The sequence below is a fragment of the Micromesistius poutassou genome (genome assembly GCF_964030765.1).
Source record: "Micromesistius poutassou genome assembly, chromosome: 10".
NCBI lineage: Eukaryota > Metazoa > Chordata > Actinopteri > Gadiformes > Gadidae > Micromesistius > Micromesistius poutassou.
Genome location: NC_140280.1, coordinates 14614640 through 14629011, shown reverse-complemented (window position 1 = coordinate 14629011; position 14372 = coordinate 14614640). Strand labels below are relative to the sequence as shown.

At 43.3% G+C, this 14372-nt stretch overlaps 1 protein-coding gene across 1 annotated transcript; it reads left to right on the top strand.

Moving 5' to 3' along the window:
* Positions 1 to 10487: 10487 nt before the first annotated feature.
* Positions 10488 to 14302, top strand: LOC311354273 (matrix metalloproteinase-18-like; the record flags this gene model as incomplete). The annotated part of the gene is made up of 10 exons (XM_084474084.1): positions 10488 to 10607; positions 11036 to 11286; positions 11590 to 11738; positions 12015 to 12143; positions 12409 to 12570; positions 12929 to 13052; positions 13169 to 13302; positions 13497 to 13656; positions 13778 to 13881; positions 14196 to 14302. The coding sequence occupies 10 exons, from the start codon at positions 10488 to 10490 to the stop codon at positions 14300 to 14302; spliced, it is 1440 nt and encodes a 479-aa protein (XP_084330210.1).
* Positions 14303 to 14372: the final 70 nt, after the last annotated feature.

Genomic DNA, 14372 nt, shown 5'->3' with positions numbered 1-14372 from the left:
ACTCCTCCGAGCTGCCCGCCTTGGTACGGCGGTAGGCGGACGCGTACCAGCCGTCTGCCGTCAACGCCGCCCCCACCGCCGCCCCGGCTGCCGCTGCTGCCGCGACGCGCACCGGAGACGAGCGTGCCGTGGACCTGTAGCGAGGGCGCGTCCCGGTGCCGTTATATTTTCCCGTGTTTGAGTTTGTGATAGTAAGCGTGTAGTAAGTTATACTAGAGTTTGTGATGCATTTTGGAAACAGGAGATGAGCCCCTGGTCTAATGCGCCACCTGGCTTGAGAAACCCGTTCTCAAAGACTTACTTTTAGTCATTATTTAGGTAGCACACACATATTATGAATGCCTTCGGCAGAATTCTAATGAGCCATTTTAATCTAGATTAATCTAGATTAATTCTATTATATATATATATATATATATAGACCTTACATGTTTATATTCTGAGAAACGCTCCAACGCATGGGTTAACATTTCGTTCTGCGTAGAACGAAAAAAGTCAGACAATCGTGCTCTGGGACACGATTCAATAGATTAACTTTTGTGCGCATGAGCACGAAATGTTTTTGAGGAGGTCTGCTGTAAAAACCGGGAAAATCAGAGTAGCCCTAATACACTACATTTACCCTTTGATGCATTTGTTGTTTTGACACATAAATAGCTAGAGGGTGCATTGTACTATCTGCGCACACCCCTTCTATAGTCGAAGAAAAAATCCCAATTGAAAGGCTATGGTTTGAATTTCGTTCTGTGTAATACGAAATAAGTCAGACAATCGTGCTTTGGGACACGATTCAATAGATTAACGTTCGTGCAAATGAGCACGAAATGTTTTTGAGGAGGTCTGCTCTTAAAAGCAGGGAAATCAGTTGTATCGCTAATACACTACATTTACCCTTTGATGCATTTGTTGTTTTGACACATAAATAACTAGAGGGTGCACTGTACTATCTGCGCACACCCCTTCTATAGTCAAAGAAAATATCCCAATTGAAAGGCTATGGTTTGAATTTCGTTCTGTGTAATACGAAATAAGTCAGACAATCGTGCTTTGGGACACGATTCAATAGATTAACGTTCGTGCACATGAGCACGAAATGTTTTTGAGGAGGTCTGCTCTTAAAAGCAGGGAAATCAGTTGTATCCCTAATACACTACATTTACCCTTTGATGCATTTGTTGTTTTGACACATAAATAACTAGAGGGTGCACTGTACTATCTGCGCACACCCCTTCTATAGTCAAAGAAAATATCCCAATTGAAAGGCTATGGTTTGAATTTCGTTCTGTGTAATACGAAATAAGTCAGACAATCGTGCTTTGGGACACGATTCAATAGATTAACGTTCGTGCACATGAGCACGAAATGTTTTTGAGGAGGTCTGCTCTTAAAAGCAGGGAAATCAGTTGTATCCCTAATACATTACATTTACCCTTTGATGCAATTGTGGTTTTGGCATAAAAATAACTAGGGTGCAGTGTACTATCTGCGCACACCCCTTCTGAAGCCTCTCTCTCTCTCTCTCTCTCTCTCTCTCTCTCTCTCTCTCTCTCTCTCTCTCTCTCTCTCTCTCTCTCTATCTCTTTCTCTCTCTCGTTTCGTTCTGTGGAGCACGAAAAATACGTTTCAGTCTTTGAGGGGGTCTTCTGCAAAATTGGAAATATTGACACACACACACACACACACACACACACACACACACACACACACACACACACACACACACACACACTGCATTGGTTTACATTTCATTCTATGTAGCACGAAGAAATCGGAGAAACGCTCCCATTCACGATGCATAGGTTTACATTTCGTTCAGTGTAGCACGAAAAAAACGCTGCCACTCAAAATGCATCGGTTTACATTTCGTTCTGTGTAGCACGAAATAATCGGAGAAACGCTCCCATTCAGAATGCATTGGTTTACATTTCGTTCTGTGGAGCACGTTCGTTTCATTTTTTGAGGAGGTCTGCTTAAAGATCGGAAATATTGACATACATATAACTAGAGTGTGCACTGTACTGTCTGCACACACTCTCTCTCTCTCTCTCTCTCTCTCTCTCTCTCTCTCTCTCTCTCTCTCTCTCTCTCTCTCTCTCTCTCATCTGAAAAACGCTGCCATTAAAAATGCATTGGTTTACATTTCGTTCTATGTATCACGAAAAAAATCGGAGAAACGCTCCCATTCAGGATGCATCGGTTTACATTTCGTTCTGTGTAGCACGAAGAAAACGCTGCCACTCAAAATGCATTGGTTTACATTTCGTTCTGTGTAGCACGAAATAATCGAAGAAACGCTCCCATTCAGAATGCATTGGTTTACATTTCGTTCTGTGGGGGACGTTTGTTTCAGTTTTTGAGGAGGTCTGCTTAAAAAATCGGACATATTGACATATAGGCCTACTGTATATAACTAGAGGGTGCACTGTACTGTCTGCACACACACACTCACTCACTCTCTCTCTCTCTGACGCTGCCATTCAAAATGCATTGGTTTACATTTCGTTCTGTGTAGCACGAAAAAAATCGGAGAAACGCTCCCATTAAGAATGCATCGGTTTACATTTCGTTCTGTGTAGCACGAAAAAATCGGAGAAACGCTCCCATTCAGAATGCATTGGTTTACATTTCGTTCTGTGTAGAACGAAAAAAGTCGGACAATCGTGCTGTGGGACACGATTCAATAGATTAACGTTCGTGCGCATGAGCACGAAATCGCGTGATACCGGGTTGTATATATGATAAATATATCGGCCCAATCTTCATCCAATCATCCTGCTGCTTTAGACTGGCCTCTAACCTGAAAACTATCTGGCTTGGTAGTACCTGCCAGGGGTATAAACCCCGCCGGTATAGTATTCAGGGTCACGGAGGAACACAAGCCTCCCCACCACGACAAGGTAGCAACAAAAGGGGAGGTTTTTTTTTTTTAATGTTTTTTTTTTTTAATCCAGCCTGGATCCTCGACCCCTTCTCTGTGGCTCTTGGTTCTGGCACCCCCTATATCAGTTCCTGGTTTGTTCTTTGCTTAGTTCTTCTTAGTTCTTCCCCTCTGGGTCATACTCATTTCTGGTGGTGCCGCAGGCTGATCGGTCATTATTGGCATAAATCTCCCATCCAAAACATGCCACCCCCATTCAGTCATTTGGGTCCATCACTTCCCCCTTTCCACTCCATCATTTGGTAAAAGACCCGAAGACTATGGAACTTTGCAGCTGTTGACGTTGGAGGGAGAGATTGAGGTTCCACTGGAGATGAGTTCTGAGTTACTTTAATACAGAATCGCCTGTATCTTAGCATATCCAGTGATTCATCTTTTTCGCCCCCATACAGTGATACTAGAACTTTTTCACCTGCTGCAATGATGATGCCTTTTCCCACATTTTCCTGTGACTGGCTGAACACCTTGTTTGAGAAAGCTAGTGTCGTTCTTTACTTTTTTCAGTGCCATTCCCTTTCCTATGCCAAATAGACAAGACGTAGAATCACAGCCTAAAATGGCATGGATAAAGAGGAGATTGTCACACACCTTGGGACCCAGTAACTCCTTTGTCTGCTTTATGCACCATATCCGTCTTGTTTTTGTTGCTTTCTTTGGTTCTGGTGCCAGAAACAGCTCCTGTGCATTCAGATCAGCATGATGCAACAAGAGTACTAACAACTCTGTGTCATCACCTACTAAGACTGTGTCTTTTGTTCTTGCAGTTTGGACAATGAGCACATCTGCATCGTGCTTTGCATGGTCTGTGATACACCCAGCCCTCTCAAGTTTATCACTGAGATAAACCAAGAACCGCTGTTTGTTTTCCTTATTGTTAAGGAACTGGTCCTTTTTGGATTGGATGATCATGTCACCAGAGAATAAGAAGAAGCTACTTTTCAAACGGTGGAAGTCTGATGTGTGGCCCATCTGGTCTGAAATACTTGCTTACTACAAAAAGAGAAGCAGTTTTGGTGTCTGGCAAAATTATTTAAAGAGCTGGAATGTCTGGAAAGTGTGTCTATCTGGTTTTCATCTGTCTTCTGTGTGAGAATGAATGGTTTAGTTGGTAAGAATAACTTCTGCCTGCTATCTCGTAATCTTACCAACAATACCAATCATTTGTAAATCTACCAGCCCAAAATGTAATCTCACCACGTTACTAATGACTAAGATGGCTATTCTGACTTCCTGTCATGTCATTAGGTTAGGCTTGTTCACAAATAAAAAAAAAAAATTTAGAAAGAAACTGGAGCCAAGATTGTGCAATCAATTCTTAAGGTCAATATAAGTCTTTTTGTGGCAAGTGACTTCAAATTTATCGTGTTTATGCATAGGTTAACTAACTGAATGGACATGAATGTGTTAGTTATTTGGCCCCTGTTTTACTTGTGACTTTATGGCTTAATGGACAAGTCAATTTGGCCTAGTGTTGAGCTCATTTACGGGTACGGGATTGCGGGCTGCCGGAGTTGACTCGCCAGGGTTACCGCGCCAAGACGCGCGTCAACGTGTTAACGCTGAAATGCGATATGCCAGCGGGCCAGTTCTGATAGACATTAATATCACAGATATTATCTGGCGGGCCGGATTAAATTACACTGCGGGCCCACTACCTGTGGGGCAAGTGGCAGCATGTCTATGGGCCGTCTTCCCGGAGATGATGCTGCAGAAGTTCTCTGACGACTCCTCCATTGTTGGATGCATCACAGACAATAAGGAGGAGGAGTACAGGGAACTAGTTGAGAACTTTGTGGGATGGTGTGACAGAAACCACCTTCAGCTCAACACCGGGAAAACCAAGGTGGGGAGGAGGAGGAGGAGGTGGTGGTGGTGCAAGGGCTAGAGTAGAGTTTATTTGAATTTATTCAAATAAAGAAAATAGAAAATATAAATTGTCTACTAGAAAGGAGACAGTCTCCTTTAAAGGTTTGTGGTGGTGGACTTCCGGCGCAGAAAGAGCCCCCCAATACCTGTTTCCATAAACGGGGAGGGGGTGGAAATGGTGGACACCTACAAGTTCCTTGGGGTGCATCTAAACAATAAACTGGACTGGTCAGACAACACTGAGGCCCTCTACAGGAAGGGACAGAGCAGGCTGTTCTTCCTGAGGAGGCTCAGGTCTTTCAATGTGTGCACTAGGCTGCTACGGATGTTCTACCAATCTGTAGTAGCCAGTGCCATCTTTTTTGCTGCAGTGTGCTGGGGAGGAGGCATCGGGAGCGGAGGTGCCAGCAAGCTGAATAAGCTGGTGAGGAAGGCGAGCTCTGTGGTGGGGATGAAGCTGGACGGTGTGGAGGCGTGACAGAGAGGGGGATGAGAGGAAAGCTGCAGGCGATCATGGACAATCCCTCTCACCCTCTCTACGCCGAGCTGAGGCAACTCAGGAGGACGTTTAGCCACAGACTCATTCAGCCACGTGCCTCAAAGCGCTTGGGGGGCTCTTTCATCCCATCAGCTATTAGACTTTACAACACCTCAACCCCCCGCTCCAAACACCTCAAAAGCCCCAACACCTCCTTTTCCTAGGCTTGATTAAGGCCCAAACCCCACACCTCAGGACTATTGTTGTTTAAAAACCTTGTTTAAACCTTGTTATTTATTTCATTTTCATTACCCCAGGAACCTCTGCACATTGGCACTTTTACATTTATACTCATAGTCATATTTTTTTTTTTTATGCACAAGTCACTTACAAACGGACAGTTAGATGTATATAGTATGTTATCTTTATTCTAATAGTTTTTTATTATATTTTATTTTCAAATTGGTAAATTTTATTTGTATATATACTCTTGTTTAGCACTCTCTTTTCTCACTGTACTGCTGGTCACTGCAAATTTCTCCTAAGGGGGATTAATAAAGGACTATCTTATCTTTTATCTTATCTTATGCTAGCCTGAGATAGCAAACAAAGGCAACTTAACATCACAATGCTTGTGATTGACATGTCATTCATAACAGGGCCATCATCTAAAGCATCACTTGTAATCATGTTAATAATGTTTTTATATCACCTTTACATCACTTTTATATCACATAACACTTTCACATGCTAATTCTACATTATGCTGTTCATGATACAAAAGTATAACCAGTTCATTTTATTTTATATGTGGATGTCAATGTTGTACATTTTTGTGTGAGAACATTTTAAAGGTTTTCAGGCTTATATACTTTATAAGTCTATGAGTCGCGCAAGAACAGAATTTATGACAAGCCACATAACATATACAATATTTAAGTGTATAAACACAATATATGTGTGTGTGTGTGTGTGTGTGTGTGTGTGTGTGCCTCTGTGTGTGTTTGTGTGTGTGTTTCTGTCTGTGGTCTTGGCTTCCATAAATCCAGTAATACAAATACTACATATTGTCTGTTGACGTAGTTTACAGGAAGTAATAAACAGCACAGGGAAGTGGTTAAAACGATGACGGCTGCGTCTCAATTCAGGGGCTGCATCCTTCTAAGGACGCATTTGAAGACCGCTTACGTCACAGTGGCGTGTCAAGGCTGTCCCATTTCGAAGGCTCCTTCAAATGCGAAGGAATGTGAAGGATCCACCAGGTGGATCCATCACGGCCCAATGTATCCCAAGATTCATTGCGGGTTGGATTTCTTTTTGGCGAGGAGAAGGCGGAAGTGGCAGCTGCAGCGAATACATATTTAATGACAAAACTATGTAAAAACATTTTTTTTATATAAAAGTAAGGTTGGGACCATTTTAAATATCTAACTTTATTGTCAAAGTTCAATGACATTAACGCTAGACATATAACGTTAAACTAATTAACGTTAAGCCAACGCCCTCTCTTCCTCTTCACCCGCCGGCTCCGGTGGTGAATCTTCTCCCACTCCTCCAATAAAAGATAAAACATAACAAATAAAATTATGATTTCTGGCTCCATATTTCTCCTCCGCTGTCCAGTTTGAACCGCAGCTGTCAGGGTTGCTAGGAGACAGGAGCGGCGCGTGGTCACGAAAGGTAAAGGACGTTAACGGCTGGTTACGCAATCTGGAAATGCTCTGTAGGCTAGACTGTCTCATTTAAAGGGATAGTTCAGGATTTTGGACATCGGGTCTCATTTCCAAGTGAGCCAGTGTGTTATTTATCATTGGAGACCGTTTTCAACACTTTTCATTCAGTCCTTCTAGTTGCAGAAATCGCTCGTGCTAGGCTAGCGCAACTTGAGGGGAACTGCTAGCCTGCCAATAAAAACAGTTTTACCCACTCCCGAGGCAAACCAATTATAATGCCCGACTATTGATGTAAATGTCTGTGTTGATAGAATAGTGTTAGAAATTACTTACCTTTGCATCGCATTGCATTTAGTTTATAATCCCTGTAGTTGGAAGCAAGCTACGGCAGCGGCGGACTGATATTACCTGGAGTGTGCTTCTCTGTTTACCTTCTGCTGTAGTGAATTGGTTGCTACACCGGAGCAAAGTGAAATTCCGCCGCTGCTGAGAAAGTAGTCCCCCAAAATGTAATGTGATCATTGCGATACAAGGATAGTTTTATTTCTAATATTATTCTATCAACACAGACATTTACATAGATAGTCTGGCATTATAATTGGTTTGCATCGGGTGTACTTTGGAGTGGGTAAAACTGTTTTTATTGGCAGGCTAGCAGTTCCCCTCGAGTTGCACTAGCCTAGCACCAGCGATTTCTGCAACCAGGACTGAATGAAAAGTGTTGAAAATGGTCTCCAATGATAAATAACACACTGGCTCACTTGGAAGTGAGACCCGATGTCCAAAATCCTGAACTATCCCTTTAACAACGCTCGTTCAGCCTTCGGTGTGGCCTTCGCGGTCTACGAAGGCCACACCTTCGTAGACCGCGTCCTTCGAAGGATGCAGCCCCCGAATTTGGACACAGCTAATATTAGCACATATGACTGTGTTGTCACTATGTCATCTGTTTCTTAATGTTTACAAACGATTCAATATTGGCATATTTGTCAATTTGAGGGTGGGAAAATCATTGAACAATCGGCCAGCGGTTGTCATAGTGGGGTACTAGTATCCCCTGGTGTACCTGGATGGATCTAGGGGGTACTGGAAAGAAATCTGTGATTTACCTTCCCAAACAGTCCTGTGGCTGAAGTCTCAGTAGCAAAAATAAATGTATGCAGCCCAGTGTAACCACACTCCCCTTCTGCTTATCCATGACGGGAAACTCACGGACTGAAAGATCTACACACTGTGCTCTTGGTCGTTAATGAACGTTGCCATGACAACAGAGATGTTTGTCTAAAAGTTGGCTAAACGTTTTTCCCCTGAGTCAGAAACGTAGGTTAGTTAATAACCAACACATTTATTTATATTTTTTAATGCAAGATCCTGTAAAATATTAGGTGGGACAACCACTACTGTTTTTAACTTTTTGTTGATGTAACGCCTCTAACACCAAGTACCACCAATTGCACCAATTTCTATGTTCACATGCAAAGGAAAACAAAATTCCTGTTATACATTTCTCTTTATCGCCCTATGTAGAATAAGCTTACAATGCTCCAGAATATCGGTTATTCTATTCTATTCTCTTATGTATATATGTATGTACATGCATGCTCACGTTTTGTGTTTATGCAGCAGAATTAAGAACAAAAACATTTCAGTGAGCTGTGTGATGTGATGTGTGTGAGATGCTGGGGGAACTCGGTGGGATGTGATTGGTCACGAGGGGTTCATCACTGCTAAAAGTTTGGGAACCACTGGATCAAACAATTCCATTCGAGAAAACACTTCCATGCAGATATGTATACAAAAGACTGCTTCCAGGAAACATATGCATGTGCCATTCAAAATTGTAATAATGTAATGTTTATATGTTGTATGCTATGTTCTAAAAATATAGATATATTACTATAGTATTTCAATGTGTTACTCTACTATTTCACAATATCCATATCAACTAATCCTCTGGACCATAACCCAGGCCTCTAAAGAGTTGTAATGAATCTAATCTGGGATTATAACAATTTATTCGGGCAATGAATCTTGTTACTATTCCTCACGATTGCTTAATATTGCTCTATATGTGCTGGAGTTGGACGTAATACCTGTGCTACTTGTGGGGCAAGTGGCAGCATGTCTATGGGCCGTCTTCCCGGAGATGATGCTAGCCTGAGATAGCAAACAAAGGCAACTTAACATCACAATGCTTACATCACTCATAACAGAGACATCATCCAAAGCATCACTTGTAATCATGTTAATAATGTTTTTATATCACCTTTACATCACTTTTATATCACATAACACTTTCACATGCTAATTCTACAATATGCCGTTTATGATACAAAAGTATAACAATAATACTATTTTTAAGTATGTGGATGTCAATGTTGTACATCTTTGTGTGAGAAATTTTGAAAGGGTTTGAGGCCAGCAAACAGGCCAGAAGAAAAATCTTTTATTTGCACATGTAGAAGTAGGCTACACAAGAACATTTGTTCTCTGCATTTCTGCATCTCTGCATTGCACTCTATAAGTCCATAAGTCACTCAGTAACCACATACAGCCACATAAAATAAACAATATTCAATAACACGCAAGTTTAAGCGAGCACTCCGGTTGGTCAATTCCCATTCTCAAGCATGTTTAAATGCCTGGTGAAAGAACGGACAAAAAGATTGTGCCTAATTACAGAAAGTATCGCTACGCTAACTAGCCGAAACTACTTTTATGAGCCTAGTTTCCATAACAACGTTCAACTGATCAAGAGTCGGCTATCATTACTATAGGAACTATTTTCTGATGGAGATGAACTCTCTTAACACTTACAATATTGTTGATAATGAAGATGGTTTGTGTTATTGAATCGCAATCTTACACTCGATGGCGTTCTTGAATGTCATTATTGGTACTTGAAGCACAGGACTTTGGGACCTACGGCTGTGCTTCGCGTACCAATAATGACATTCAAGAACGCCATCTCGTATAAGATTGCTTAATTAAATCATATAAACAAAATACACATTGCTCAGGTGTCCCTGAGCAAGACGCCTCACTCTAATTGCTCCTGATGAGCCGGCTGTCGCCCTGCGTGGTTGACTCCGCTGTCGGTGTGTGAATGTGTGCATGAATGGGTGAATGTCAGTCAACACTGTAAAGCGCTTTGGATAAAAGCGCTATATAAATGAGGACCATTTACCATTTACCATTATATAACAATTGAATCATGTTGAGAATACCGGTCAATATTTTGAATTGTCAAACATTCCTAAATAACGCAACATATATGACACAGCCACGCATGTGTGTCATGTTACCCTCACCCACGCGTCAAAGTGTCTCCATTGTATCAGTATGTTTGTGGAATTTTTTTTCCTTCTCTTTAGCCTAGCACCTCCTACTTCCTCCACCATAGGGTGTGTTTCTTCATCAAGTGACTCACTTCGCTTGGTTACTCAACACCTCCCGGCCCGGCCGTGAAGGTATATAATGCCTGCCTGCGGTGCTCACAACTCACAACTTAAGTCCTTCAAGGCAAAACAACATGCGCTCCTTGAACCTGTGCATCTTCCTGAGCTTGACGGCAGCGGTGGTTTACGCCCTGCCCCTAGACAGGGAACCACCACAGCAACAAATCACCAATAAAGATGAAGAATTTGCAGAGGTAAGTCCTTTTTCTTTTTCTCTTTGGCTTAGCTGTGTAAACCCTTAATTGTTACAGGTGGTATTGGAATTCACCAATTATCTTTTGAGGAAAAAATTGCCAACAGACAGCACTTTGTAAAGGGGTGTATAACTTTGAATTGGCTGTTGTTTGTATGCATGTATACATATAAGCAACACTTGTATTTTCAAGCCAATGCTTAACAATCAATGCATCATCCTAAACAGCACAAAGTCTATAAATAATGATGAAAATTGTCCTCAATGTCTGATCATTGTTCCTCTATCTTCCTCTACCCACCTTCCACTCTCTTCTCTCTCTCTCTCTCTCTCTCTCTCTCTCTCTCTCTCTCTCTCTCTCTCTCTCTCTCTCTCTCTCTCTCTCTCTCTCTCTCTCTCTCTCTCTCTCTCTCTCTCTCTCTCCAACAGAACTACCTCAAGAGCTTCTTCAACCTAACCGATGAGCCTGAGAGGACTTTTGGTCGCCGGAGGGTCAACCCGATGGACGAGAAGCTCAGGGACATGCAGCGCTTCTTCGGGCTGCATATCACTGGCTCAGTGGACGCCGACACCATGGAGATGATGAAGAAGGCCCGCTGCGGGGTCCCCGACACCCAAGTCGCCCGCTTCTCCACTTTCAGTGGGGACCCCAAGTGGCAAACAGAGGCCCTCACCTACAGGTAACAGGGACCAAAATGCATACCATTGGGTGGATTCTGTTATCCCAAACGTTTTTATAATACTGTGAGTGCATACATTCTTAGCATGGTGGACCCCAGCGGGACTTGAACCCCTCACCCTGGCAGCACTCATAAGAGTGTCGCTAGACAGGACCACCACCTTGTTTCTATCTGTGTGTCAGGGGGTCTGGGTGTTGTATTGTAGTTCGCCTCTCTCCTGTGCTTTTTGTGTGTGTGTGTGTGTTTGTTGGTCTTGAGAAGAGTGCGCCTGGGAGTCATCTATTTATCTCTTTACCCTCACAGGATCGTGAACTACACTCCAGACTTGTCCCGGGCAGAGGTAGACGAGTCCATGGAAAAGGCGTTGAATGTGTGGGCCAAAGTCACTCCCCTGACGTTTCGGAGGATCGATAGCGGTGTCGCTGACATCATGATCTCCTTCGGGCGCGGATGTAAGTGTCAACACCGGATTAGAGAGTAACCCAAAATTGTTAGATTTAACGTACGTGCCCTCTGGCTATCTAGGGAATTAAAGTCAGGGCAAACAAACCCAAAACAAAAACACCACAGCCAATCCACTGCCTGAGGGCCAGCAGTGGATTGAGGTTGTTGTTGCCGAGGTGCACGTTGAAAGGATGCTGGGGGGTTTAACACAGGACTTCACTTATCTCCCTAATCTCTGTTTTGGTGTACCTGACATTAACGTGTTTCTGATCTTGTGCCGACAGCGCATGGTGATTTCTACCCCTTCGACGGCCCCCAGGGCACGCTCGCCCACGCCTTCGCCCCCTCCGCGGGGATCGGCGGCGACGCCCACTTTGATGACGACGAGAATTTCACTCACAGCGGAAGAAGAGGTGAGTTCGGCGCACGAAAAATCGGTGGAATATGTACCGTTAAGTGTTCAAAAACAGCGCATGTCAATATGGCGGCTCTCTGTTAAAACTTAAATTGTATTTTATTTTAGCATTTAGCATTGTATTTTATTTTTTTTTGAAGCACAAATAATACCGAGTATGTCACACAACCATTTCACTGCATATCCTGTTTGTGTATGCGACACATAAAAACCCCTTGAATCTTGAATCTCTGGTTTCATGTTTGTGTTTGTGTATTTTGCAGGTTACATTCTGTTCCTGGTTGCGGCCCATGAGTTCGGACATTCCCTGGGCCTGGGCCACTCAAATGACCCCGGTGCGCTCATGTACCCAGTGTACATCTACAAGGACCCCGACACCTTTCAGCTGCCCCGTGACGATATCAACGGCATCCAGTCCCTTTATGGTCAGTGGATGGATCAATGACTTTAATATACTTTATTTTTTTTGCTACTTGCTTGCTAGGATCGCTTTCCCTACCTGTAATTCCCCACAAAAAAGCTATCTGATGTGAGGGATAATGTTTAAGAATGTAGGTTATAATGATGCTGGAAGGGTTCGAAGACAGTTAGCGGTCAAAAAGCTGGAGGGCGGCTGGTGTTACATCGTTGCAGTCTGTTAAGCAATCGAGATGCATTACCAACCAATCACAGTTATCCTTTACTACAAGGGAGGCGGGATTTGACTGCGAACAGGTCTCGGAAACAATTGCGTCCCGTTTATTCCGTGACTGATGATTTTCGTTGCACCATGTCCATCACCAGGTCCTAACGTCAACGTGAGACCAAATGAGCCCACACCCCCCACCACCCCCAACTCCTGCGACTCCTCCATGGTCCTCGACGCTGTGACCACCCTGAGGGGCGAGATGCTCTTCTTCAAGGACAGGTAGAGACCGTTCAAAACACTCACCATAACCCTACACTACTGTGACCTTTCATGGATTCATATTTTGCAGAATTCTCATACACTTTTGTTTGATTGTCGTTGTTGTCGTCTTGCAGTTTCTTCTGGCGTAAGTACCCCCGGAACCCCCAGCCCCAGCAGTCCCTCATCGCCAACTTCTGGCCCAACGCCCCCGAAAAAGTGGATGCTGCTTTCGAGAGCCACCAGACTGACCGAGTCTATCTTTTCCAAGGTACAAGCTCCGGTAGCACAGAAATGATCTGCTGTTGTTCAGCATGTTTTTTAAAAGGCTTTACGGAAAACAGCAGAAAGGGCATCACGTTTTGTAACGCTTCAAAAAAAAGCAGAATGTTACACAGAAAACATCTTTGGGGAAGAAAACTTAGCACACGTGATAATCCTGTTTCTTTCCCCGTGTCCCTCCAGGTCGTAAGGTCTGGGCCTTCTCTGGGTATGATCTGGTGAGGGGCTATCCCAAGAATATCGACATTTTTGGTCTGCCTAGGAGCGTAAACAAAATCAATGCCGCCTTGTACGATACCCATAAGCGCAGGACCTTGTTCATTGTGGGCAACCAGTACTATAGGTAAGAGAACTACAAAAAAACAATCAAAATTACACTACTGTCAACTGATAACTGGTCGATCATTTCCGGCCACGCCATTTTACGAGCCATGGATCACAGTTTCACTCTTGTGTTTCCACAGTTATGATCAGGCAAGACAAAGGATGGACGCAGGATTCCCCAAGTCATTAGAAACCCTGATCCCAGGACACACCAGCAAGGTGACGGCTGGATTCCAGTACAGAGGTGAGTGATGACATGAGGCCAAAATAATGTTCTTTGTTTTTTCAAACAGTCACAGACCCTTGAACTACACCCCCACTGGAAAAGTTGTAGATCCAAACATACCGTATAGGCTACTAGGAAACATTTTAACTAAAGCCGTCACTGTTTTCAACAAAATGTATTTGATCAATTGAGCCGTTTTGGTTTGCTTGCACTGTTATTAGTTGAAATTATTTTGAATGAAAATGACAATGTGGTTACATTGTGCCAGGTTTAACATGTTCCTCTATCGTACCACCTGCAAACTAACTAACGCTGCACTCTTCTTCCCTCAGGTTACACCTACATTTACAGTGGGTCCAACATGTTTGAGTACAGCCTGAGGACTGGAAGGCTGTTCCGTGTGCTGAGAAACAATTACTTCCTGCCATGCACAAACTAGAAGAATCTGACCTCATATTGTCTTTTAACAACCAATGGGGCAGTCACAGTGAATGAACCAGTGTTACATT